At 48.4% G+C, this 21,702-nt stretch overlaps 6 protein-coding genes; 3 read left to right on the top strand and 3 right to left on the bottom strand.

Moving 5' to 3' along the window:
- Window positions 1–5,848: 5,848 nt before the first annotated feature.
- CHC_T00009321001 (4-hydroxyphenylpyruvate dioxygenase, 4HPPD) lies at window positions 5,849–7,186 on the bottom strand. XM_005715962.1 is given in 2 exon segments: window positions 5,849–6,037; window positions 6,038–7,186. 1 exon segment carries the CDS (start codon window positions 7,184–7,186, stop codon window positions 6,038–6,040), a length of 1,149 nt encoding a protein of 382 aa, XP_005716019.1. The 3' UTR covers window positions 5,849–6,037.
- Window positions 7,187–8,344: 1,158 nt separating this feature from the next.
- Window positions 8,345–9,856, bottom strand: CHC_T00004593001 (hypothetical protein). XM_005715963.1 is given in 2 exon segments: window positions 8,345–8,587; window positions 8,588–9,856. 1 exon segment carries the CDS (start codon window positions 9,854–9,856, stop codon window positions 8,588–8,590), a length of 1,269 nt encoding a protein of 422 aa, XP_005716020.1. The 3' UTR covers window positions 8,345–8,587.
- Window positions 9,857–12,795: 2,939 nt separating this feature from the next.
- CHC_T00004594001 (hypothetical protein) lies at window positions 12,796–12,995 on the top strand. XM_005715964.1 is given in 2 exon segments: window positions 12,796–12,933; window positions 12,934–12,995. The coding sequence occupies 1 exon segment, from the start codon at window positions 12,796–12,798 to the stop codon at window positions 12,931–12,933; it is 138 nt and encodes a 45-aa protein (XP_005716021.1). The 3' UTR covers window positions 12,934–12,995.
- Window positions 12,996–13,178: 183 nt separating this feature from the next.
- On the top strand, window positions 13,179–13,346 carry CHC_T00004595001 (hypothetical protein). The gene has a single exon (XM_005715965.1). It carries the CDS (start codon window positions 13,179–13,181, stop codon window positions 13,344–13,346), a length of 168 nt encoding a protein of 55 aa, XP_005716022.1.
- An 11-nt stretch (window positions 13,347–13,357) lies between these two features.
- On the top strand, window positions 13,358–13,510 carry CHC_T00004596001 (hypothetical protein). Its single transcript, XM_005715966.1, has one exon. It carries the CDS (start codon window positions 13,358–13,360, stop codon window positions 13,508–13,510), a length of 153 nt encoding a protein of 50 aa, XP_005716023.1.
- CHC_T00010069001 (L-galactose dehydrogenase) lies at window positions 13,480–15,212 on the bottom strand. XM_005715967.1 is given in 4 exon segments: window positions 13,480–13,794; window positions 13,795–14,655; window positions 14,795–14,932; window positions 14,933–15,212. The coding sequence occupies 2 exon segments, from the start codon at window positions 14,930–14,932 to the stop codon at window positions 13,795–13,797; spliced, it is 999 nt and encodes a 332-aa protein (XP_005716024.1). The 5' UTR covers window positions 14,933–15,212; the 3' UTR covers window positions 13,480–13,794.
- Window positions 15,213–21,702: the final 6,490 nt, after the last annotated feature.

Here is a 21,702-nt window from a genome sequence, read left to right on the forward strand (position 1 = left end):
ACATGCGCGTGGGAAGCGTGAGGGATCGGAGCAGGAACGGACAAGCCGGGGAGAAGGGGGGGAAGGAAGCGGTGAGGTTTCAAGCGATGGTATTTCGCCTGTTGTAAAGCCAGGCCGTGGGGGCGTGGATGGTGATGCTGCTCCTCAGTCTTGCGAGAAAGACTCTCCGGAGCCTCCTCAAACGTATGAGGAGACTGGGGGAGGTTGCGGTGATTGGTGGTCTACTGCGTACGAAGATGAAGACGAGGATGGCCCTGAGAGTGAGAGTGGAAGCGAAGAAAGGGATAAAGATGCGTACTATTCCCCCGCAAATTACGTCATTGGAGATGCTGACGATGCCGTTATTGCCAGGCTCGCAGGACTGAGTGAGGACATGGACGACGCAGCCCAGTCGAGTGGTGACACGGATTTCATGCGAGGAGAGAGTGGTGACACTTCCGCAAGTGGACGCGCGGGGGGTGAGTCGAAGCCGCGACGCCAAGAAATACCGTGCGCGGGAAAAAATCTGCAGGTAGCAAAGACTCTGCTCTAGACCGAAAGCGTTCTGAACAGAAGCGTGCCTCTAAATACCGCACGATGCAACGTGCGAAGCTTGCTCTCAAGGCCGAGCAAGTGGGAGCGCGTACATGCAAGCCGCGCCGATGTGTCGGGATTATCCCGGAGGTTGGCATGCAACTGGAGTTTCGCTGGCAATGTGAGCAATTGATTCGAGCATACACGGCTTATGTAGGGGTTCAGATGGGGGTAAACATCTCCCAAACGTTGGAAAGAGTGAGAATGAAATGCCGCAACACGACATGCCATGCTTCAATTGTGTTCCATTGGCAGCCTCGCTCAGGTCTTTGGAAACTAAACAGGTTTACGGAGCACTCCAACGAATGCAGCGGGCAACATGTGAGCGGGGAAGAGGAAAAGCAAGGGAAGCGAGGGCACTGCATGCCGGCATATACTCCCTTGCAGGTTGCTCGTGCCATTCAGAGCGAGGCTACAAGCAATCCAAACATCTCGGCGAAAACTATCGCTGCGCTGGTAAGGGCAAAGCAAATTTACAAGCGCCAACCGCCGGATAGCCACTATCGCTCCGTACGCGTCGAGCTGTTGCGACATATGGACGCATCTCGGGCTGTTGATATGGCAAGCATGGAGGGGTATGCTGAATTGCTGCGCAACTGTGGGCACACCGTTCGTATCTTCATTATCGACGGTTCGGAGATGAAGCAGCAGAGAATCCGGTCTGCCAAGCACATCTTCCAACAGTGCAAGAAGGCGAAAAACATCCCAGAGGACGCCGAATTCAACGAAGAGGTGATTGACATGTCGGATATTGCAGAAGACGGTCGCTACTACGGTGGACTCTTATTCGTGCCGAGCGTTGCTGCTCGTTATTGTGCTCTTGGGCGTAGGACGGCAGCAGCAGATGCGGCTCACTGTGACGGGGTGGGACCGCAATCGTACGGGACTACATTCGAGTTTGTAACGTACGACACGAACATGCACCTCCTGCCACTGGTGTTTGCCCACTTCGTCGGAGCTGAGAGTTACGAGTACTGGAGAACCGTCTTTGAGGCATGCAAGGAGATACCCGGGTTCGACGTCGCAGAAACGCACCACCATCGTTGACCAAGAGAAGAGCATCGACAAGGCGTATAAAGAAGTTTTCAATGAGGCGAAGATGTTCTTGGACCCCCTACACGTACGCGAAAACATGGGAGTTAAGCTTGGGGCTACGAAGGCAATTGGGTTGTCTCTATACGAGCGGGCGCTGCATGCACCATCCAGACGGGCAGTGGATGCCATCGTGGTTGAGTACACAGAGGCGCAGAAGCAATATCTGGGCAAATTCGAACCGTCCGAGCTTTACAAAGCTTACTCGCGATTGGAGGACACAATCGTCACCTCCCAAGGGGCGGAAAGTCAGATGAGCCCCTCTTTGCGAAACCACATTCGCTCCGTTGAACCACAAAAGATGATTAACAAAGTGGTTTTGACGCAACGGTCCGGATTCCTCAAACGCCAATCTGCTTCACAGTCATGTACAAGTCCAGTACCCCCGGCTATCGAGAAGAAGATTGCTACTTTGATTCAACGGTCCCGATTGTATCAGGAAACAGTTTCCTTCGTGGATGGAACTGCGCAAATGGAAGCAACTGTGACAAGCTGCACAGATGGAGCACTACAGCGTCGGGTAAGTTTGTCGGATGTGCGGCAAAAGCCGCCGGTTTGCTGCGGGTATTCGTCTAATGGCGATGGTATTCCATGCTTCCATGGAGTTACAGTGCTGTGCGAGAAGTATGGAACGGCTAACATTCACCGCTTTATTGCGGAAAGCATCTAGCCGCCAGATGGAGCGAGCTATATAAAGATGTATCGTTTACTCTACCATCCCAGTCAGAAGTTGATAGCGTAATATCACGCGCAAAGGTTTCAGTCATCGCTGGGACTAACCTCACTATTCCCAAAGCATTGCCACCGCCGCGAGGGCGTCCGGTTAAAAATTCTGGTGTTCGCAGGAAGGGGTGGTTTGAGAGAGGTCCTGCCGCAAAGAAGAAGCGCGGTTATACGTGCGGTCTTTGTCGAAAAAAGGGTCATATCTGTCCGCAGTGTCAACTGCGTCAACTGTTTGGGAATCCCTAGTTGTGGGAGGATGGTTCCAAATGCGAAGCAGTTGGGATAGTTTCTAATGCGTATTGTAGCTTGATTTGACGACGATTGTAAATGTGAGGGTTATAGACCGTTTGAATATATCCCTCGGGATGATAACTGTCACCCCTAATCTCACACATTCCGTTTGAATATATCCCTCGGGATGATGATTGTCACCCCTAATCTCATACATTTTTCCAATGACGCCCCATAGATGCACTCTGTCACCCTCTAAGCGCTGTGGAGGGGTGCAAAGTCACCTTCAAGCCCTGAAAGTCACCGTAGACTCCAAGCGGCATGGAAGAAATCACCCCCTCAAAAATATCTTGCTCCATTTTCACCCATGGGGTGGTTAAATTCTGTGCGTGGTACCCTAGCAGCAGTACAGAAATTGGAAGTCACCTATATGGGAATCTAATTCTGCAAGCGATCGCCCTGGATCTACAGCTTTTAGCCATTTCGGAATAGTCGATATAACGGTCGGAGCGTTCGGCCTTAGTCATGAAGAGATGCATGTTACCGACAATATTGCTTGCCCACAGGCTTGCTTCCACCTGCGATTTCCACACGAGATGGCCTCTTGGGCTAACTCCACTTCGTAGCAGCCTGGGCCGCGTAAAGTACGCTTTCGGTTGGCAACACAATTGAAAATTGACAGCATAAGCAGTCATGTTCCGATTCTTCCCTGGAGGCTTTCTTGCATGACCCTTATAAACCTGTGACGCGAACCCTGCTCTCGCTGGAATGAACAAGTAATTATACCGCACAAAGCGCTCCAGTGCCTCGTAATCTTTAAGGCAAGTCTATTGCGTCGCATGCTGCACAAAATGGCCCACTGCTATTCACGGAGAGGCCAAAAGAATTTTTTTCTGCCTACTAGTAGTGCTTCAAACCTCTTTCCATCTCGCAGACAAATCGTAAGAGTGAGAAACTCATTCCGGCTATCTTATGAGCTTAAAATTGGTTATCTTCCTCTGTTGCCACTACCCTGTTTCCTATTTTCGAGTCACACATCACACGCCTCCTCTTCATCAAAGCGTTGTGCCTTCTATCGTTCGTCCTCTTGTAAATAAAGCACTGTGCACGAGGAGGACATCTGTGAAAAGCAAACATGCATTCGCAAGAAAGAAAGCACAAGTCACCGTATTGCGCAGACGAAAAAAAAAAAAAAAAAAGTGAAGAAACTTCGTAGTTAGTGCTCCGTTGAAAAGGTTTTCTCTAGATGCAATCTGATCTGAAAAAAGTGAAGCCGCCTGCGTTTTGAGAGACAATTGAACGTACGTTTTCCTACAATGCGTACAAATCCAGCCCGAACCCGGAACGGCACTGCTCTCCCAGTCGTAGCCAAAGTCATTGAAGCACCTTTCGCAAATGACTTTCCGACAAAGTCCATTGCGAAGACGGCCACAAGCCATCAACGGGAGGCGCTCAGCTCTTCTCAGGCATATGTGGCAAAACCGAGAAGGTTGATTTGTTCCGCTGCGACTCTCACTTCCTTTCGACGGGCTGTCGCTGAGACGCATACCTTCAAAATAAATCCCCGGAGGCCTTGAAGTCATGTGGCGACGAGAACTCGGCTTTCGAGGAGGCGACTTAGCTTCGATTGACACACCGGAGCAGCCGGTCTGTATCAAGTCCAAAGCATGCACCTCGTTCGGATTTGAGTAGGTATGACTTCGACGGTATGCCTGAGGAGCTGCTGCTGGACTCGTTTCTCCGGGGTTTGAAGCACTGCAAGAAAAGAGGCCATCTATAATAAAGTCTTCATCAACAAAAGTTTCCTCGCACGTCAGAGAGTTGATGGGGTCCTCTGTCTGGTCTTCGAGAGAATCCCCAGGCACTGATATTGACCCCATATGCTCCTCCGTCAGCAGCTCTGCGCATTGGGAGACCGTATAGCAGTCTGAGCTGGCCATACATTCCATAGTTCGGCTTTCCTCAGCGTTTCGTGTCCATGCTTCTTCGTTCCAAATGAGCAATGGCCATAGTTCGTTCTCCCTTAAACTCAGAGGCTGGCTCGTGTTGGTACTAAAGTCGTTGCCGAGAAACTGTTTGTCTTCATGCCATAGGTCGTCTGCTGTGTTTCCATCATGCCTAGAATCAAAATCTATTTGACTCAGAAGATCTTTCTCGGTATTTTGAGGCTGGTGCACATGTTTTTGGGATGAGTCAATGCCCCATACCGCATACTTCTGAGGCAAGTGAAGCATCGGTGCGTTTGGAAACTCAAAAACGTATCGAACGTTCCTACGACCTGAGTGTACTTGAGATGCTTCATCTACTTTGCTGATGTTACTGCCAATTCCTGTTTTCGGGCGTGGAAATGGAACTTCAAGACTGTCGCAAGGGCTTACTTTGCTCGGAGAGAAATCGATGTTTTCAAAAGTACTGTCCATTGAGGAGCCTGACCATCCACTTGTACGCTGCAAGTTGCAGAGTACATCGCCGCCACATTCAAGAGACTGAAGCGTTTCTGTTGTGGGCATCTTCGTCGTGTCTGGCTGTTTTTATGGATAGCGTTACTTTCCCTAACAAGATGTCTCGATGCAGCTTCCTTGGCACGTCAAGCGGACACACTGAAGCTGCAACACGCTATATCTATCCTTTACCTCTTCGCCCCACTTTTTCTGTGAAACGCCTTTGAAAGGGCATAACGTCTATGGGAATTTCTGCCGCAGCCTGAGGTCCTGGAACACTTGCCCCTTGGCTTATTCTCCGGCTCAGTGAGCATTAATCTTTCAAAGATTAACCTTCCTTTTTGCTATTGCAGTCTGTGCCTCAGCCCGTCGTAACATTGATGAAATATACTCTACAATACTCTCCGTATCTTGACATGCTTCTTTTGTCTTCAAAATAAAAGTATTTGTGGTTACTGAGGCGCAGGAAAAGGGAGGGAAATTTAAACTCTAAGATGTCCGCTCAAACTAAACCACAAAAATGCGGGTCACACGGAACGTCGAGTGAGGTTCATGAGGACGCGAAGGTTCAACAGCCGCCCATTTCTCAAAGCTGCGCCCGTTGGTAAGAGAAGATACGAGATCAGTATTTGCATTCATTGTTTTTTATGCTAGTAGAAATCCATGTCGTGCACAATCCAGGTCAATTCGAGAATCAATGCTGCTCGATACCAGTGAGACTACGAGGGTTTGAGGAAGGGCCATTCGTATATGGTACCAACCGTAGATGTCCAAGCAATGAAAAACGATTCGAGGCATATTTCAAGTGGCCAACTGCTTGATAGTGCGCAGTATTCGCCCCTGCGTCTATAAACACTTTCTGTGTGAACCCAATTTTGCTAAAAAGGACGCTTCAAACTATCTGCACAATGCATCTGTCTAATGTGTCCAAATGTTGTGTGAAAGTTTCTATTACGCGTGATACAACAAGAGTTGTACTACAGATTCCCGCGAAGTGCCTGCTCCCTTTCGATTGCTTCAAACAAACTTTTGAAATTACCCGCGCCAAACCCTTCGTGCGACCTCCTTTGGATGATTTCTAGGAAGAAAGTAGGCCTATCTTGAGTTGGTTTTGTGAATATCTGCAGAAGGTATCCCGACTCATCAAAGTCAACTAAAATACCCATTGCTTTGAGCTTGTTCAAACCCTCTGTGACATTTGTAGAACTGTCGCTGAGCCTATTTTTCAGGTCTGTGTAATAGGTATCTGGCACTTGAATGAACGCAACCCCGCGTTGACGAAGGCGAGAGACCGATGTGACGATATCTGACGTGTTGAGTGCAATATGTTGAATGCCAGGACCCCCGTAGTAATCTACAAACTCCTGTATTTGAGACTTTCTGAGTCCATTGGCGGGCTCATTTATCGGCATTTTGACGCGTTCAAAGTAATCTGCCACAACAACGCTTCTCAAAGAACTATACTTGGTGTGCAGCTGCTTGTCATCAACGCTCCAAAACCTATGGAAAGCAAATTTTTCCACATACCATTGAGCCACTCTGTCCATCTCGCCTTCTGGCTGATTGGCAACGCAGTGGTCAATAAACCTCAAGTTGACAGGCTCAACTAGGTCTAGCTGCGGATCGGGCTCTTCGATTTTAGCGTAACCTGGCAAAAAGTTGCCGTTGTAGTCCTTTCGCTCGACGAAAGTATGGCACGTACCCTCATACGGGGCTTCGACAGTCGCCAAGACGCACGTGCCCTGCTCTGTCACATGAGTCTGCGGCTTCGATACGGAAACAGCCCCTGCTGCGATGGCGCGTTCATACACGGCAGCGCAATCGTCTACGCGGAAAGCGACATCCTTGACGCCGTCGCCGTGCTTGAGTACGTGGTTTGCAATTTCATGACTGCCGGGTTCGATGGCAGATGAGAAGGCGAAGATGATGGCGTTCTGCTTGACAACCTGCGTCATGACGGATCGCGACCCAGTTTCCAGCCCACGGTAAACAAAAGGTTCGAAGCCGAAGCGTGAAATGTAATATGCGGCCGCCTGGAAAGCATTTCCGACCCAGAAATGGACATGGTCAAAGGCGAGGATTTCTCCGCGCTCAGGTTTTACGCCGCGGTCCGTATATGACGTCATAGTGCGTCGAGAGGAACTGCAGTGGACTTTTTGTGCTGCTTGCGACGACGTGCGCTGGAGTCTTGATTCACAGCACTCGACGACGGGCTTCTGCTAAAGTTGAGGTCGTCTAGTTCCACGACAAGGCCGGAATGCAACTAAGAAGTCTGGCACCGAGCGGTGACGCGACAAATTTGTAGATTTCAGAGCCGGACAAGCGTGCAATAATTTAACATTCCGTGAAGTGGAAGGAGGGGTATCATGTGCATACGATGAAATGGTAGAAAATTTTCATGCTGCACCTTTAGGCGTGAAGGAGGAAACGGCGCGATGGGCTTGTCGATTCTGACGTACTACGCCTTCAAAGCAAGCGGCTCAGCGTTACCCTTGGTACTGTATCTCAGAAGGATACGGATTGCTGGTTTTATTTCGGAGATTTCTGCTGGGCTAGCTAGTATGATACGATGCACGCAGTGTAGACCTTCCACGACTGTGGAACACTCTCACTCCAACATGGCATGCAGCATATGCTTACAGAACCGGATATGGGACAGGCCAGAATTTTTTCTTTTTCTACTTTTCCGGGTGTCGCCCCAAAATCTACACTTTGACCCTAAATTAAAACGTAGGAGCCACTCATAGCACGCCAAATCACTTCTTTGGGCAAAGCAAAGCAAACCGCAGCAAAACGGGGCATGTTAAGACACACCCTCAGGGTGTGTCTTACCGTTTTGAGGGTGTGTCTTAACATGAGGGTGTGATCAGATGTTCATATTTTAAAGAGCAAATTAAACAACTTCACGTGAAAGCTTCCCGCCAACAAGCAAGTCCCCGTCTCGTGCCCGTGGAGACATGTCAAGGTCCGGCACGCCTCTTCCTCCCTCCAACCAAGCACGGAGGTGACGTGGGATCCAGGGTTTTGCGTAAACTGCATCTCCGCGCTAATGAGAAGCGAGTTGAGCTCATCGCATGAAGCGCAAACAGTAGCGTCAAGGCTCTGACATGCCTATGCTAGAAGGTATTTAATGGAAAACATTAGCATCGCCATTCAATTCAAAGTCTCCAGCTGCTCAGAAACTTCTTCCTTCCATTTTTTAACTTTTGATGAGCTGAGAAATCCGGCACGTTCTTTTGGCCAGAAGTGCACAAGGTCTTATTAGCTCCACGTACAGAAACTTGTTCCAGCTTTGTAATCTGCTTTAAAATCTTGTGTTCTTGATGAACATTGCAACCCCTAACGCCCATGCGATACTAAGTAAATACAATCTGTTTCATTCCATCATTGTACATGGTCAAGCTTTAAATGTGTGTGCCCTCTTCCCGAACGCAAAACGCCTACACATGAGCATTTAAGCAATTCGCATCACCGATTTGCACAACCCCTCATTCACCCGACGCGGATACTCGTTTGTCATGATCCTGCTAAATACGCAGCTTATTCAGCCCTGCTATGGAGGACTCGCTCTCATCCGTACTCAGTTCACTGCTACCGCTACTTGGGCACGCATCATAATCACCTTCACAATCAGAGTCATACGCACTAAACTTACGTTTCGAAAACGTCGGGCTCCCGGACCCCATACTTCCACAAGTATACTCCTGGAATGCCTTCCGAATCTCCTGCGGTGTACCACCAACAATACCAGACGACATCATCGAGACGGGCTCTGATACAGGATCGCCGGCGAGTACGAGGCACCAGCAGGCATGCTCTTCAAACGTGTCAAAGTCGGAAAAATCATGGTCGGGCTTCGGAACCGTTTCCCGTCGCACACCAACGCTGTCAATGACGACGGGGCGGTCGCGATTCGACTCCAGTACCGCAAGGTCTCCTTCCTTCACCTCTGTTGTTTTCGAGATGAGCGCGGCTCCACGGTACACGTAGATGAAAACGCGGCTGGTGTTGGGGTTGAGCACGAGCTGCGACTTGCGCTGCATTTTTACGTCGTACACAGCGGCGCTCCCAGCAGCAGTCTCCAGCTCTACGGAGGAGCGTTCCCTCTTGATGTCGTGGTCAACTGAGGCCTTGACATCACGATTTGTGGGCCCTGCAAGAACACATATCCTTGCGGCGGACTCGCCTTGTCCCGTGACAAGGAATGGCGGGTTTTCCGTCATCCGTTGCTCGGGCGGGGCGGCCCTCATCTCCTTGGGAATGTTGATCCATATTGAAAAGTACTCGATTATCGGCCCATGAACGGAATGCGAAACAATGAGGCCAGATCCCGCGGTCAAGAGGCTGACACTCCCCTTCTTGAGCACGGCCTCATTACCACACGAATCGGCGTAGTGAAGCTTGCCACTAGTGACGAAGGTAAGGGCTTGTTGCCCACATCGGGGCTCCTCACTTCTAATATCACCCGGCCTAGGGACGCGTTGGGGCCCACAATGGTCGAGGAGTAAGAACGGGGAAAAGGCGGAAGGATGCAGGGCGGAGGAGGAGCGACGAACGCCGAGGCCGTCTGATCCAAGTTCGCCGCAGACCTTGACGACATTTGTCACAAGGCGACCCAAACTCGGAGAGGGCAGGGTTTTCGGTTGTTTTTGGGCGGGGTGGGGTGCGTTTCTTTCGCGGGGGGACTCATTGCGACGGGAACGGCCGCGACGAGGAAGGATGGTCTGAGCTGCGCGGTGAAAGGAGGAGGCAAGCGAGGCGGCTCGTGCACTGGCGGCAGGGCGGGATGATGGCATGGACGGGAGAGGAGGCTAAAGCGGGGGGGAAGTAGGTGAATGTCGGTGGGTGTGGGAGGGGGGTAGGGGGTGAGAGGTGTAGGGGGGGGGGGGGGGGGGGTGGGGAGTGCCAGGGTGCCACGAAATGGAGAAGAGTTCACGGGGGTGGCTGAGGAAGTGCGCAGAAGACGCAGCAGAAGCGAATTTTGAGGTGTTTCGTGAAGTGCGAGGTCGGAATTTGAGGAATTGAGAAGGTTTGGAGAGGGATTTTTGCCTCTCGCAGTGGGATGACTGATGGTAAATGGCGGAAATTCAGAGGATGACGGCGAGTTATTTTTGAGGATCTGACAGAATTAGGAGAAGACAGGCAGCTATTGGCCAACCTGTGCCGCCTACATGGTCTGCAGTACTGCCTCCATCGGGTGGGTCAAGTCGTTGCAGCCTCTTGTGATCATGTCACAATATCTGAAACATGTCCTTTGATTCATCTGTTTCTTATTTATTTTATTCATTTTTTTTACATGGAGTCTCGTACGTGCCAGCTATATGCGAGACGAGAACAAAAAGTATGATTGCGCAGTGTTTATCTCCGTCTGGAAGACATGAGCTGAAACGTGTGTGCCTGGCAACTACTGTACAGTACCATCTCCTAGTTTGATGTCCGGCAAAATCGGCAAAAAGGCGATGGCTGTCGACAGCCACACCGATCCTACAGCAAAACGTCGACAACCACAAAGTACTGTAGCCCTTGCGCGGGGCGGTCGACTTTCGAAAGAGATGTTATATCTCGATTTCGAAAAGACGCTCGACCCCGTGGAAATCCACCTCTTGTGTCTACGTTATCTAGACGACAAGCGATTTGCCTCATATGGGCTCAGCTTTTTTTCAAAAATATATAAATTAAATCGAAAGTTTTGAAAGTTATTTTGGACGCCACTTCAACATACTTGTCCTCGACAATGCAGGGTAGCATGTTCCAGAACATCGGGGTACTGAAGCAGTTTTGAAACACTGAAAGACTAAAAATCTACTGTGGTTTAAATACTGTACCCAGTTGATTTTTGAAACAGGTGTCTTGGTTTCAGAGATATCAATACACAGCAATTCAAGGTTGGTTATGAAACTTCTCTGTCAGGCATTTGTAAAAACGGCCAGATAGGACATGCAGTTCTCACTAAATTCCATCCTTTCGCAAAGGATTAGTCAAGTGCGGTGGTGAGGGTATCTTTCTCCTCCTCCAGAAAGCACAAGTCCAGAAAAAAAGTGGCATGTAACCTCATAGGAAGTCACTTGCACTAGAGGTGTGGCTGATGCAATCCTTCAAAATAATGCGCTGTCACTCGGGCTGCCTGCTTTGCGTATCTTCGTAATTCACTGCGCAGTCCTTTTTTGTGCTGCAATACAGATAGAAGTTTCAGCAGCTGAAGCAGATCAGCCGTGTTCTCGAGACACGAGTCACGTACAGTTACTCCCCAACAGGATTTTGACTAGGAACGCCGTGATTCCACATGCTGGAACCACATCCCCAACCACAGCTCACTTCACCAACAACAAATTTGCTAAAAGCATTCCGCTTCGGAGCAGACCCGCCGCCACTGACCTGGTCAGGGCACAGTCCTCTATACAGTCGGGGACAGCCCTTCCTTTCCATACAAAGGGTTTGTACTCAGAGAAGGTCCACACAATCATACCCTGTGTTCCTCCCTCAGTGACACCCACCTGATAGATCCCATCCGGTCTTGGGTCTTCTCCGCCCCTTCAAACATCCTCTGCCTTACGTAAATATCCGTGATACATCCCGGCCTACATTTATGTTGAAAAATAGTTTCGTAACACTAACAGTAGTTGAACTTATGCACCTTCAATTCACTCCTTTCGCCCGCCTATCAGCCACTTCAAGTTAAGAGAGGAAGGGTGTGGACAATTCGGTGTGGAGGCGCCCTTCCCCTTAAAGAAGGATGGATGGCTATGGCTGGATCCACAGTATATACTGTATGTATCACTCTTTCTGTGCCTGTTCAGGAAATATTGATTGTAGATCACTCATTTGTTAGAGCCCTCCGCCGTATGAAGTATGTACTGTATGTGGTCATGAACTCATCTCTTACTGTCAAGGAGGAGACTGAAAAGCAATTGCCTCTCGCCCTCAAGTCAACCAGTGCCATTCGAGAGAAAAAATCTTTTTACACAAGCAAACCTCGCACGACGCAATGACTAAACGGTAGACTCAAGATATAACGGAATATCCCAAACATGTTCATCGCCTTTTCGACAAACCTCGACCGGCGCAGCAGGTTTTCGAAAATATACCGTGTCATCAGAATAGTCGTTGGGTGGGTGCGCTCGCAATTTTTGGGTGGCAAAATTTCCCTGGTCATCAAACCAGTGAGACAATACAGCTTCACATTCCTTGCAGTGCTGCGCATATGCGAACGCCACATCCCGTAATGAATTTGTTCATCACCCTGCGGAGGCAGTGCGCAAACGAGCAGCAGAGCAGTAAGATACCGTACAGAGTAAAGTCTCGATATGGTGAACCGAAATGTGGCGCTTCCGAGCAACCTACTGAGTTCGCCTTACCGGGCCAGTTCACAGTGGCGGAACTGCTCATGTACACGTGTAGCCGTTGTACAGGTACAGCAAGGCACATAACGTCACTTCCTCTGACACTGTGTATCGACGGGCGACGTCGACGGGCGCAATCGGACATCCAGAGCTCTTCCCGTTGTGATTCAGCCTCCCTTTCTTTTCATTCTGCCTAATTTATCATGGAGAACATCCATGGAGCTGTGTCTCGTGCGACATCAGCTGCGCTTGTAGAACACGATCAAGTTGATGGTGATACAGATGCAGAGGACGATTCCTCTACTGTTCCCGCGGAAGGGCAAACAGGACGCAAACCGTCTCTAGGTCGGTACCGCGCAGCATTGGAAGCTCTTTCTAAAGAACTCCATTGTATAATGACGGACACGAACTTAGTTCAATCGGGGCTGCCGTCGAGCCTCAAATCGCTCCTGTTTGAAGAACAAAGCCGCGTACGGAGACTTCAACGTATGAATCTGAAGCAAGGACGTATTGATAGCTTCTGTATTCGTTGATGGTTCGTTTCTAGTGCGCATTTCGGCCTCGATAAAGTGAACTCTGGGTTTTTCATATTTTTTATGTTCATGGTATCGCGTAGTTCGTTCTATAGAGTCTGGTTCACCTTAGAAATACAAAAACGTCGATTCTGGGCCAAAAAAGCGGGGTGGCGCCTCCCTCATAGTCCTTCGGTTCACGGTACCGAGACAGTTCATCATATCCGGTACGCAGCTTATCGAGACTTTACTCTGTAGCGGCAAGAATGGCATTCTCTACGGAACGTCTGTGTGCCCCTCAGTACGGCAAAGTTTGCCCGGTCACGATTTCCTGGCTTCAGTTCCAATCCAGGACGACCGAATACCTAACAGGAAATAGCAAATTCATTTTCAACAGCAGCCGCAGTTTAGATCCACTGTGTGCAAGAAAATAACGCAGAGGAAGATGAATGTGCTCATTGTAGTTTCAACTTCGATCCCTCAGTGCTACAAGCGCCTGATAGCCATAAACAAGCAACGACAAAGTAAGGCGTCGTCTTCTACTGTACCAGGCAAGCAGCAGTTGTATTTTGAGAGCAAAATCCGCTGTCCAGCCTAGCTTTCGAAGTGCGAGTACGGTATGTCTTCGCCTTTAGACAACATTATGTACAATCTACATCTAGGATCCATCGCAAGCGAGCGGCACATCCCCCGTGATATGCTTTGACAAAAGGCTCGCACTATCGCTAGCTCTCGGGGGTACCCTCGCCATGCGCCCTTTGCAGTGCAAAAGATAGAGCTAGTCGACTCATGGAGACGCTCGTATGCTCATTTGAAGGCCAAGAAGTGCAAACGATTCCTGCGGAGACATACAAGCCCCAGGATCTCCGCTCCTGGAACCCCTTAGCCCTGGTAACCAAGATAATGACCGCTATCCCACCGGCGGTTGTGAACATCTTTGAATATATCTTGCACGTCATGGATCAGATCCCAGTCGGGTTCAGAGCTTAACAAAGCAAGATTCTTTTTCAGTGTACCAACCGAGTCAATGCCCACAAGAGTGCTTGCAATTCTACCACTTCTCGAGCGCATGGCATACTGCAAGGCTACTGTCGCTAAGTCGCTACCGCGAGAATTGCAATACGCACTCGCTTTCTTGGCTGCTTCTTTCGTATCCTTGTCCGCTGGATGCCACTCTGGTGGCCCCTTGGGTGTCAGCATTCCCATAGAAAGGGCGGATGCGTTTACAACACCCACCCCATGACGCTTCAATCCGTCCAACATCAGTGAAAGTCGGTCATTTTGCAGACAGTAGTTGCAGTATGACAACACGACGTCAATAGACCCTGGTTCTGCACACGAGAGCACATACGGAAACACTTCAAGTGGGTACCCTGTTATTCCAATCGCTTTCACCTTGCCCTCCGCTTTTAGCTTGTTTAACGCTGGAATAGTTTCAGTCGCAATCTGATCAATATCTTTTGCGAATTCAATGTCATGGCAGTGAATAATGTCTAAATGTTCGACGCCAAGTCGCTCCATGGACTCCTGGACAGATTGAGTAACTCGCTCAGCAGAGAAATCGAACTTGTCGGTGTCGTATCGTCCAACTTTTGTCCCAAGGACATAAGAATCTCGCGGTATACCGCGGAGAGCCTTGCCTAGGACGGTTTCAGCCCTCGTTCGACCGTAGTACGGAGAGACATCAAAGAAATTAATGCCTCTCCTAAGAGCTTCGTGGACAGCATGAATGCCACTTTCTTCCTATGCGGGAGACGCAGCATTTCGAAAGAGAAGGAATTGGAGAAAGAAGGTTCGTTAGTCTTCAAGCTAGGAAGCAGGTTGAAAAACGCAATCAACGTCGTGATTGCTTGCAACAAGCTATTGAGAGTGAAGCGCTTACCGACACGAGCCCAAACTCGTTTCCTAGAGTTGAAGCCCCAAACCCGATCGGAGACACTTGTATACCGGTAGTACCAAGCTCACTTCGTGATTCGGGAGACACGCCTCCGTCCGCCGCCCCCACATTTTTTCTCTCCATAATCCTGCAGCCGACACAAAGGCCCTGTCTCACCAAAAATCCCGCGCCTGCCGATGCTGCTACTACGGGACGCAGTGCTCAATAGTCAAGCTTGAATAAAGCGCATAAAATGTGTCACAGGCGATGTGACCAAGCAGTAGACTTGGTGGATAAGATGGCTGCAAAATCAAGGGCTGACGCTTTGTTTCGAATGATTCTGATTACTCTGCACTCTACAATCCTTCGACGTGCGCGAAAGATATAAAGCGAAAATGGTCGACGTTTAGTCGCAGGGTTTTAGCCTACCGAGCTCGCAAAGTTGAATCAGTGGCCCTTCACCCTGATCTCATAAGGTCGCAAACCGCTCGGTTTTCTACCGTAGAATGCGCGTATTTATCACACTGTGTACAGGCGTGAGGGAGGGAGCCTTTTCTGAATCGATTTCCAGAAAAACTACAAAAGTACACGTGTAAGTTCTTCAATAATGCACCCTGTACTTCGTATACAGTATGCTTTATTCAATGACTATTGTTGCGAATGGCAAATGCTATACCCTGTACTTCAGCACGAACAACCTCTATCCGTACTGTACTTCAGATCAACACAGTAACCAAAACGGACACTTCGCCCATACTTCTGGCTATGCCCGTGTTGTCGCTTAGAAGCCCGTGCAAACGCGTAAGTGCATGTCACAGAGCATGGCAGATACGTTTCCTTGCGAGACCAATCTGACTGACTTAAACAGATTTCACGACAAAGTTTATCTCTATTACGCAGGCTCTCATCGAGGGCCCAAGAAAGGAGGACTGATGTCTCGCCTATTATTTTCGTTTCGGAAGAAAAGCTTTCCATCATTGTTAAAACTAGAAACTACCGAACCTTGTAGGATTTTATACTTACCGGGGTCATAGCAGGGAAATATGAGAATGTGCCGAAAAGCTTTTGAATTGAATGCACGTGGCGGATTGGGAATAACGCTTCCATGTCATGCACATGCTCTTTTTGCTTACCATATCCGTGGAAGATCCAGACAAGCTGTGAGAGTCCAAAATACTCTAGAAGCACTCACAAATGTTAACTGATTGCTTTAGGATGCACCAACGTTCACTTCACCATCAAAGACGTCATGAAATAATAGGAGTATATTTATCACATGACATTTATCGCTAAATACAATGGAGAGGAGGCAAATATAACTGCTCTTACGCAGAAAAAGCAAATTATCGCTTTCAAGAATCGTGCTCTCCGTGTGAATCATCGAACAGCACGTTTCACACATGGTAAAGGATTTGATATTCAACAAACCAAGCACTCACAAAGAATGTACAGATAAATCAGAAATCCCCTTGTGGTTCCCTTTCTAAGCAGAAGAACCCGTGTGGTAGAGTATTATTAGCGTAGGACGCATCATTTCTGAAATTGAGTAAAACAGCACCTGTCGATAAACTATAAGTTTTCGCTGAGTGCTTTTCGCCGAAGAAGAAGTGGTTGTTACATATAGAACTGGTAGTGTCCAGGCACTCCAGAGGGTCGGTGAATTGAGCTCATATTTTATGGAATGCAGAGATGTATGCTACGCAGGTATAGATATCGGGTGATACTTATCTGAAAAAGTCTATGAGGGATAGATCCTTCGAGGAACCTTCAGAACTCAGAAACTGGACACTCCGCACTAGTGCTAGAGCTATGCTCATTCAGAATGCGCGAGGGAAAGTGGTGTCTCCCTAATTTCTTTGCGCCTACAGAACTAAGAACAGCCGTTCTTCTTTTGTGAAAATTCTTGTCAGCCCTGACTGTTGAAAATGTTAGCCAGTCCCTCTCGACTAAGGGTTAAAAGACGAGCTATACCGTACCCAATGGGAAGTTCTGCGTCGTTCATATCAGGGCGAATTTCCACATCCAAACCAAATGTTTACAGGTCAATTGCATTTAAGAATGTCTTCACCTGTGTTTCAGTTGGCTACTGCTTCGCCCTGTGCCTGCTTCCTGTGAAGAAAAGAGAGTACATATGGACCGCAGGTGTTAGGTCTCGAATACTGCAGAGAAGTAAATTTAGTCGGTTTCAGTTTGGCATAGGGAGCTGAGGTGGACGAGGCGGTAACAAATGGATGCACAGGTGGTGATGTTTCCTATGAGGACGCTTGAGGTACCAAGTAGTCATCTCTATTTCAGCGGTGGTGTCGTTCTTTGTTTCTAGCCATGCGCTGCGTGAATGCATGAATGCTATGTTTTGACTAAAGCATGACGTGATCCAGCTGTATGTCAGTATTGGTAAAGGTCTGAGCTCAAAGATAGGGGCAAAATCAAAGTTTTTTTCAATGAGTCTGGCAGAGCCAAAACCATTTTTTTGCATTGTGGTGATGGCAACACACACCCTACAGCCATGCGATGTCAACGTCAACATCAAACGGCCCATGCTGAAGTACTTTCTTCATCTTCATCACTGACTACTCCAGCGCGCTTCATGCCAGCTAACAGTGTCTCGTGACAGTGCAGTATTTGCGGGTCCAAATTCATGGCATTCTTGCCTTGATGGAGAAGGCATGTATTGTGCGGCTAAAACAGGCAACGCACCTAGTATGTTTCGACTTTTCGACCCCTATATGATCTGAAAACTGAAAGGTCCCTCGAGTACCTTTCTGTCAGTAGTAATAGAGGAACAACACGAAATGACTGATGATGAGAAAACTAAATTGGAGCGAAAAAAGAAGAAATCAATGTTGCAACAAGATTAAAAGACAAGGTTATACGGATTTTTTTTCTCCAGGTTACATATCAGTCCGCAGTGTGCAATACCCATGCTTCCTTTTGAATCGGCACAAGGGCTTCGTCTTGGTTTCGGGATCGATTGAGAAGTCCTATTTCTAAGGTCGTGATAAAGCTGACGTTGTTCGAACGGTTTTGCATATATGCATGAGATGCAGTATCCCCCAGGTGTCCAGTGAATGGGAACTGAAAACCCGTTTACAGTCTATCGAGAATGGTGAAGACCAAAAAAACCCGCCGCGGAAAACGAGGAAGTGCTTTGAACAAGAAACATATTCCCCCTGAGTATTCATCGTATGCGGACGTATTACGCCAATTGGATAGCCATGCAAAGCGAAATGAAGTCTTGAGAAACCTCTCAGGCACACCAAACACATATTTTGCCAAACGAAATCAAACTCTTTCACTGAACACAAAAGTAGTCCAGTCGGGCATTTCAAGTGGGAGCCCTGGGAGGTATGATCATTCCTCGAAGCCTCGTTCAGGTCTGAGTCGAGGGATTGTGATGCCGAGGATATCATCTTCATGGAGTGATCCTTTCAAAGTGGTGTCTGCGGAGGAGTCGTCGCCCCAGTCAATTGTTCCTCCCGACATAAGGTCTGGACCAAATAGCATGACACTAGCCAAAATGTTCATCCTCAATCACTGGCGAGATTCGAGACCTTCCCTGTTTGTTCTTTTCCCTCAGCGACCCAGACCTTTTTTCAAGAGTGAACCACTCTCCACCATGTCTCCACCTTTGAGGACTTGGCTTTCAGATCGTGGTTGGAAGGATACTACGAAAAAGTCCTATACCAAACCTAGAAGATAAGTCTGTAAATTTGTTGATGAAGTGAGACTCTTCCCTGTAATTTAAGAAGTAATTCGATATGGAAGTGAAGTAAATGCTGCTTCGCGCTCACAACACCGACGAAATATATGCTCTGTATTATGAGTCCAGGGCTGACCAGTTCTTCATCGTATAACTGCTTCGAACCTGGGGAAGGTCTTAAATTATTGTTTTCTTTCTGCCCTCTAGAAATTGGCATGTTACAGTGTACTCATGTTGCCGTTTGTCATCCTTTCTGGAAAACTTTAAATCCGCCAAGTTTTAAATGATGCGGATTTTGTTAATAAAAAAAATGAGATAATGTTGCGTTTAGGGGGGCGATCAGGTGCATTTTGGTGGCAACAGACGGGTGAAATCGGCAAAGTTGTAGCGAACAAGGGGTGACGGTGGTAACTTTGCAAGAGGTACCCATCCGATAGAGGTTTATTTGTAAGGATCACTATGGTGACCATATCAAATCTGAGGTGACAAGAAAGGAATTTGTAGGTCCATCATGTTGCTGTTTTTCCTCCTTTCGCCCCGCTCTTGCAACAACAATTCATGATTCGGACCCTGTTCACAAAAGGAAAGTCAATTTCACCCGTCTGTTGCCACCAAAATGTACCTGATCGCCCCCCTAAACACAAAATCTCCCTAATAAAATATGTTGGGTATGCAAGTATCTTGCACCGCACCAACTTACACAACATGAGGGCTTTAGAACGAAACGCAAGTTTGCCCAGGTAGAACGGGAACATGGTACACCTTGAACCACGAAAAAGCCAGACTAGCGTTCAGAAATAGGGGAGGAAACATATCCCCAAAAGCGAAGCACTTCATTGAGAAAGATCAAATTGCCAAAGGCAAGACCACTTCCAGAAGAGTTTTCCGCTCAACCACAGTCATCCAAAACATCACACCGATGATTCCCGTTTCATTTCTTCTGTCTGTCTTTGGAACGGCATGAAAAATTTCATGGTCTCTTCTGCTCATTGAAGCTCAGGCAACGATACAAATAGAGGGTCCTTATTCAAAGCGCATCGTCAATGAACCACCATCATATCTTTCAACGTCTTATTTCTCCGCAAAAAGAACTGTTTAGGAAACACATGACAGGTTTCCAAATTGCATGTGACTACCTGCGCTGCAGAAGATGAAACTTTTAGCCGCTGGTAGCTCGAAAAGATCTTTCTCTAAAGCGTTTGCCATTCAACGCTGAAATCTTCCTTATGTAAGAGCGGTTGCTTTTTCTTATTGAAGCACTTGTTTAAAGTTTTCTAAACGTTTGTTGTCCAGAGCCACATCATTTATACCTCAAACCTTGCGCATTGGAATGTCTGGATCTCTGAAGCACTTTGCCCTCTTCTTGCCATCTCTGAAACTATTCTCTATCGTATTAGCAATCTTCTTTAACTTACCCGCCGCACTTTTTTACTGGACAAAATCGTGATGAAGGTTGAGGCATTAGCCCTGAGGGAGAGCGAAAACATCTGCCCTTTAATCGTGACATCATCGCCGTCTACTTCGAAAGTGGAAGCCACAATCAAACAAATCTGGGCATCTCCTGAAGCGGCCTCTAGCCTTCCTTGTTCCGTAGGTCAGGCTGGCTCTACTCTGAACCGAAACGATCTGAATACATTCGATGAGAGCCTGGGACGTTCAGTGGAGGAGATTCTAGCAGAAGGGGAGCGTTACGAGATCCCTCTACTGGTCGAGGCGATAAAGATGATGCGACCTCACGAGCGTTTTAGAATGGCGAAACTGACAGGGAGGTTTGAGACGGGACGTGCTTATTTTGCGTGCTACGCGCAACTGGTATGGGAGCGGGAAGCTACACGTCAATGGAGTGCGGTTGAGGCGAATGAGAGCTGTTTGTTTCAAGGCCGGAGAAAGTTGGAGGGAACTGAGGATGGAGATGATGAGTTCGTGCTCAAAGCGCACGAGGCTATGGTGAGATGGATTGAGGCTCAAGTGTGGGAGGGGGGGATACTTGGGCCAAAGGAGATGGTCACAGAGTGAAAGGAGGCAGGCGCAACAAAAGAGGGAAGATGGCTAGTTTGTTTAGTGCAACGGGGTTGATGGAGAATGCACTTCAGATATGCTACGGCATGTGATATGACTCAAGGCATGAGGTTTGCCGTTTTGTACAGTACATAAAGGCTATAAAAAAGTGTTGATTTGTTTCGTTGTGCACTTCAACTGATTAAAGAGCAGGGATTCAAGAAGGAAGGAGACGGCGATGGAGGGTTGAGTACGACGCACGGGGCTTGGGCACGCTTTGTGAATCGGAAGAAAAAATTGCTTTCGTTGGCAGCTTGTCCTCGAAGCGTCGTCGCAGGTTTTTCTCAGACAAAGGTATGCATCGCAATTGTGACAAAGCGGTGATCCACCACAGCTGCTGGGCTGCCTTTCGCAATACAGGGCCTTCGCATCGGAAAGGAAGTTCAATTTGCAATGTAGAGCCCTCGCACTTGACTCTACAGTTCTGAGACTCCACAGCCCTCCGATGCACGTGTTTATGTTGTGTCTATAAGCTAATGGGAAACATGTTCATCATGATGAGAGTAGTCTAATAAGGCAGAGCGTCGTTAACAAGGAACACAATTCACCCTCCCGCCGAGTCTTGCGCTAAGGTGACGGACACATGTTCTCCAGCGAAGAACCGGGAGAGCGTGGCGAGGGCGGCGTGGAATGCAGTGCGGACGAGCGAAGGGCCGCGGGCGTGGCGTTGTCGGTCTGTGAAGGAGCACACGCCTCAATTGTGCTCGGCAAAAGGCAATGCAAGCGAAAGGATAGAAAGAGCACCAAGCGGGTAATATACGAAGAGAGCCGGGCGGAAGAGAGTAGAGGCTAGCGGAGGCCCGGCATTTTTCAACTCTGCGGTGCTGAACAGATTGCCTTGCGGTGCTGAACAGATTGCCTTCAGCTGGCTAGTAGGCGAGGATACTACTGTACCCTAACGGTACTGTAACTGGAACACTGAGACAAAGTACGAAAACGGCACAGCTTGCGTGGCCCGGTCTTACAGTACCTGGCGCACTTGAAATATAGTATCCTTGGTACCCTTGGGTATAGTAATGTAACTGTACAGTTGTGGGTTTTTCATTGGTCATCCTGAGGTAAGGATACGGTAGATTTTGGTTCCCTTCAGGTGTTACGAGCGGTTACTACAGTATATGGTTCGGCAAAAGGTGTTCCTGATCGGCTCCTGTGCGTG

Source organism: Chondrus crispus, genomic scaffold (assembly GCF_000350225.1).
Source record: "Chondrus crispus Stackhouse genomic scaffold, scaffold_239, whole genome shotgun sequence".
Classification (NCBI taxonomy): Eukaryota; Rhodophyta; class Florideophyceae; order Gigartinales; family Gigartinaceae; genus Chondrus; species Chondrus crispus.

What these genes read in the sequence shown, in the direction of transcription:
- CHC_T00009321001 (XM_005715962.1), bottom strand. Translation starts at nt 7,186, where the DNA reads ATGACGTCATATACGGACCGCGGCGTAAAACCTGAGCGCGGAGAAATC.
- CHC_T00004593001 (XM_005715963.1), bottom strand. Translation starts at nt 9,856, where the DNA reads ATGCCATCATCCCGCCCTGCCGCCAGTGCACGAGCCGCCTCGCTTGCC.
- CHC_T00004594001 (XM_005715964.1), top strand. Translation starts at nt 12,796, where the DNA reads ATGACGGACACGAACTTAGTTCAATCGGGGCTGCCGTCGAGCCTCAAA.
- CHC_T00004595001 (XM_005715965.1), top strand. Translation starts at nt 13,179, where the DNA reads ATGGCATTCTCTACGGAACGTCTGTGTGCCCCTCAGTACGGCAAAGTT.
- CHC_T00004596001 (XM_005715966.1), top strand. Translation starts at nt 13,358, where the DNA reads ATGAATGTGCTCATTGTAGTTTCAACTTCGATCCCTCAGTGCTACAAG.
- CHC_T00010069001 (XM_005715967.1), bottom strand. Translation starts at nt 14,932, where the DNA reads ATGGAGAGAAAAAATGTGGGGGCGGCGGACGGAGGCGTGTCTCCCGAA. An exon ending in ACGAGTTTGGGCTCGTGTCG is followed by an intron (nt 14,656 to 14,794) that starts GTAAGCGCTTCA and finishes TCTCCCGCATAG; the next exon opens with GAAGAAAGTGGCATTCATGC.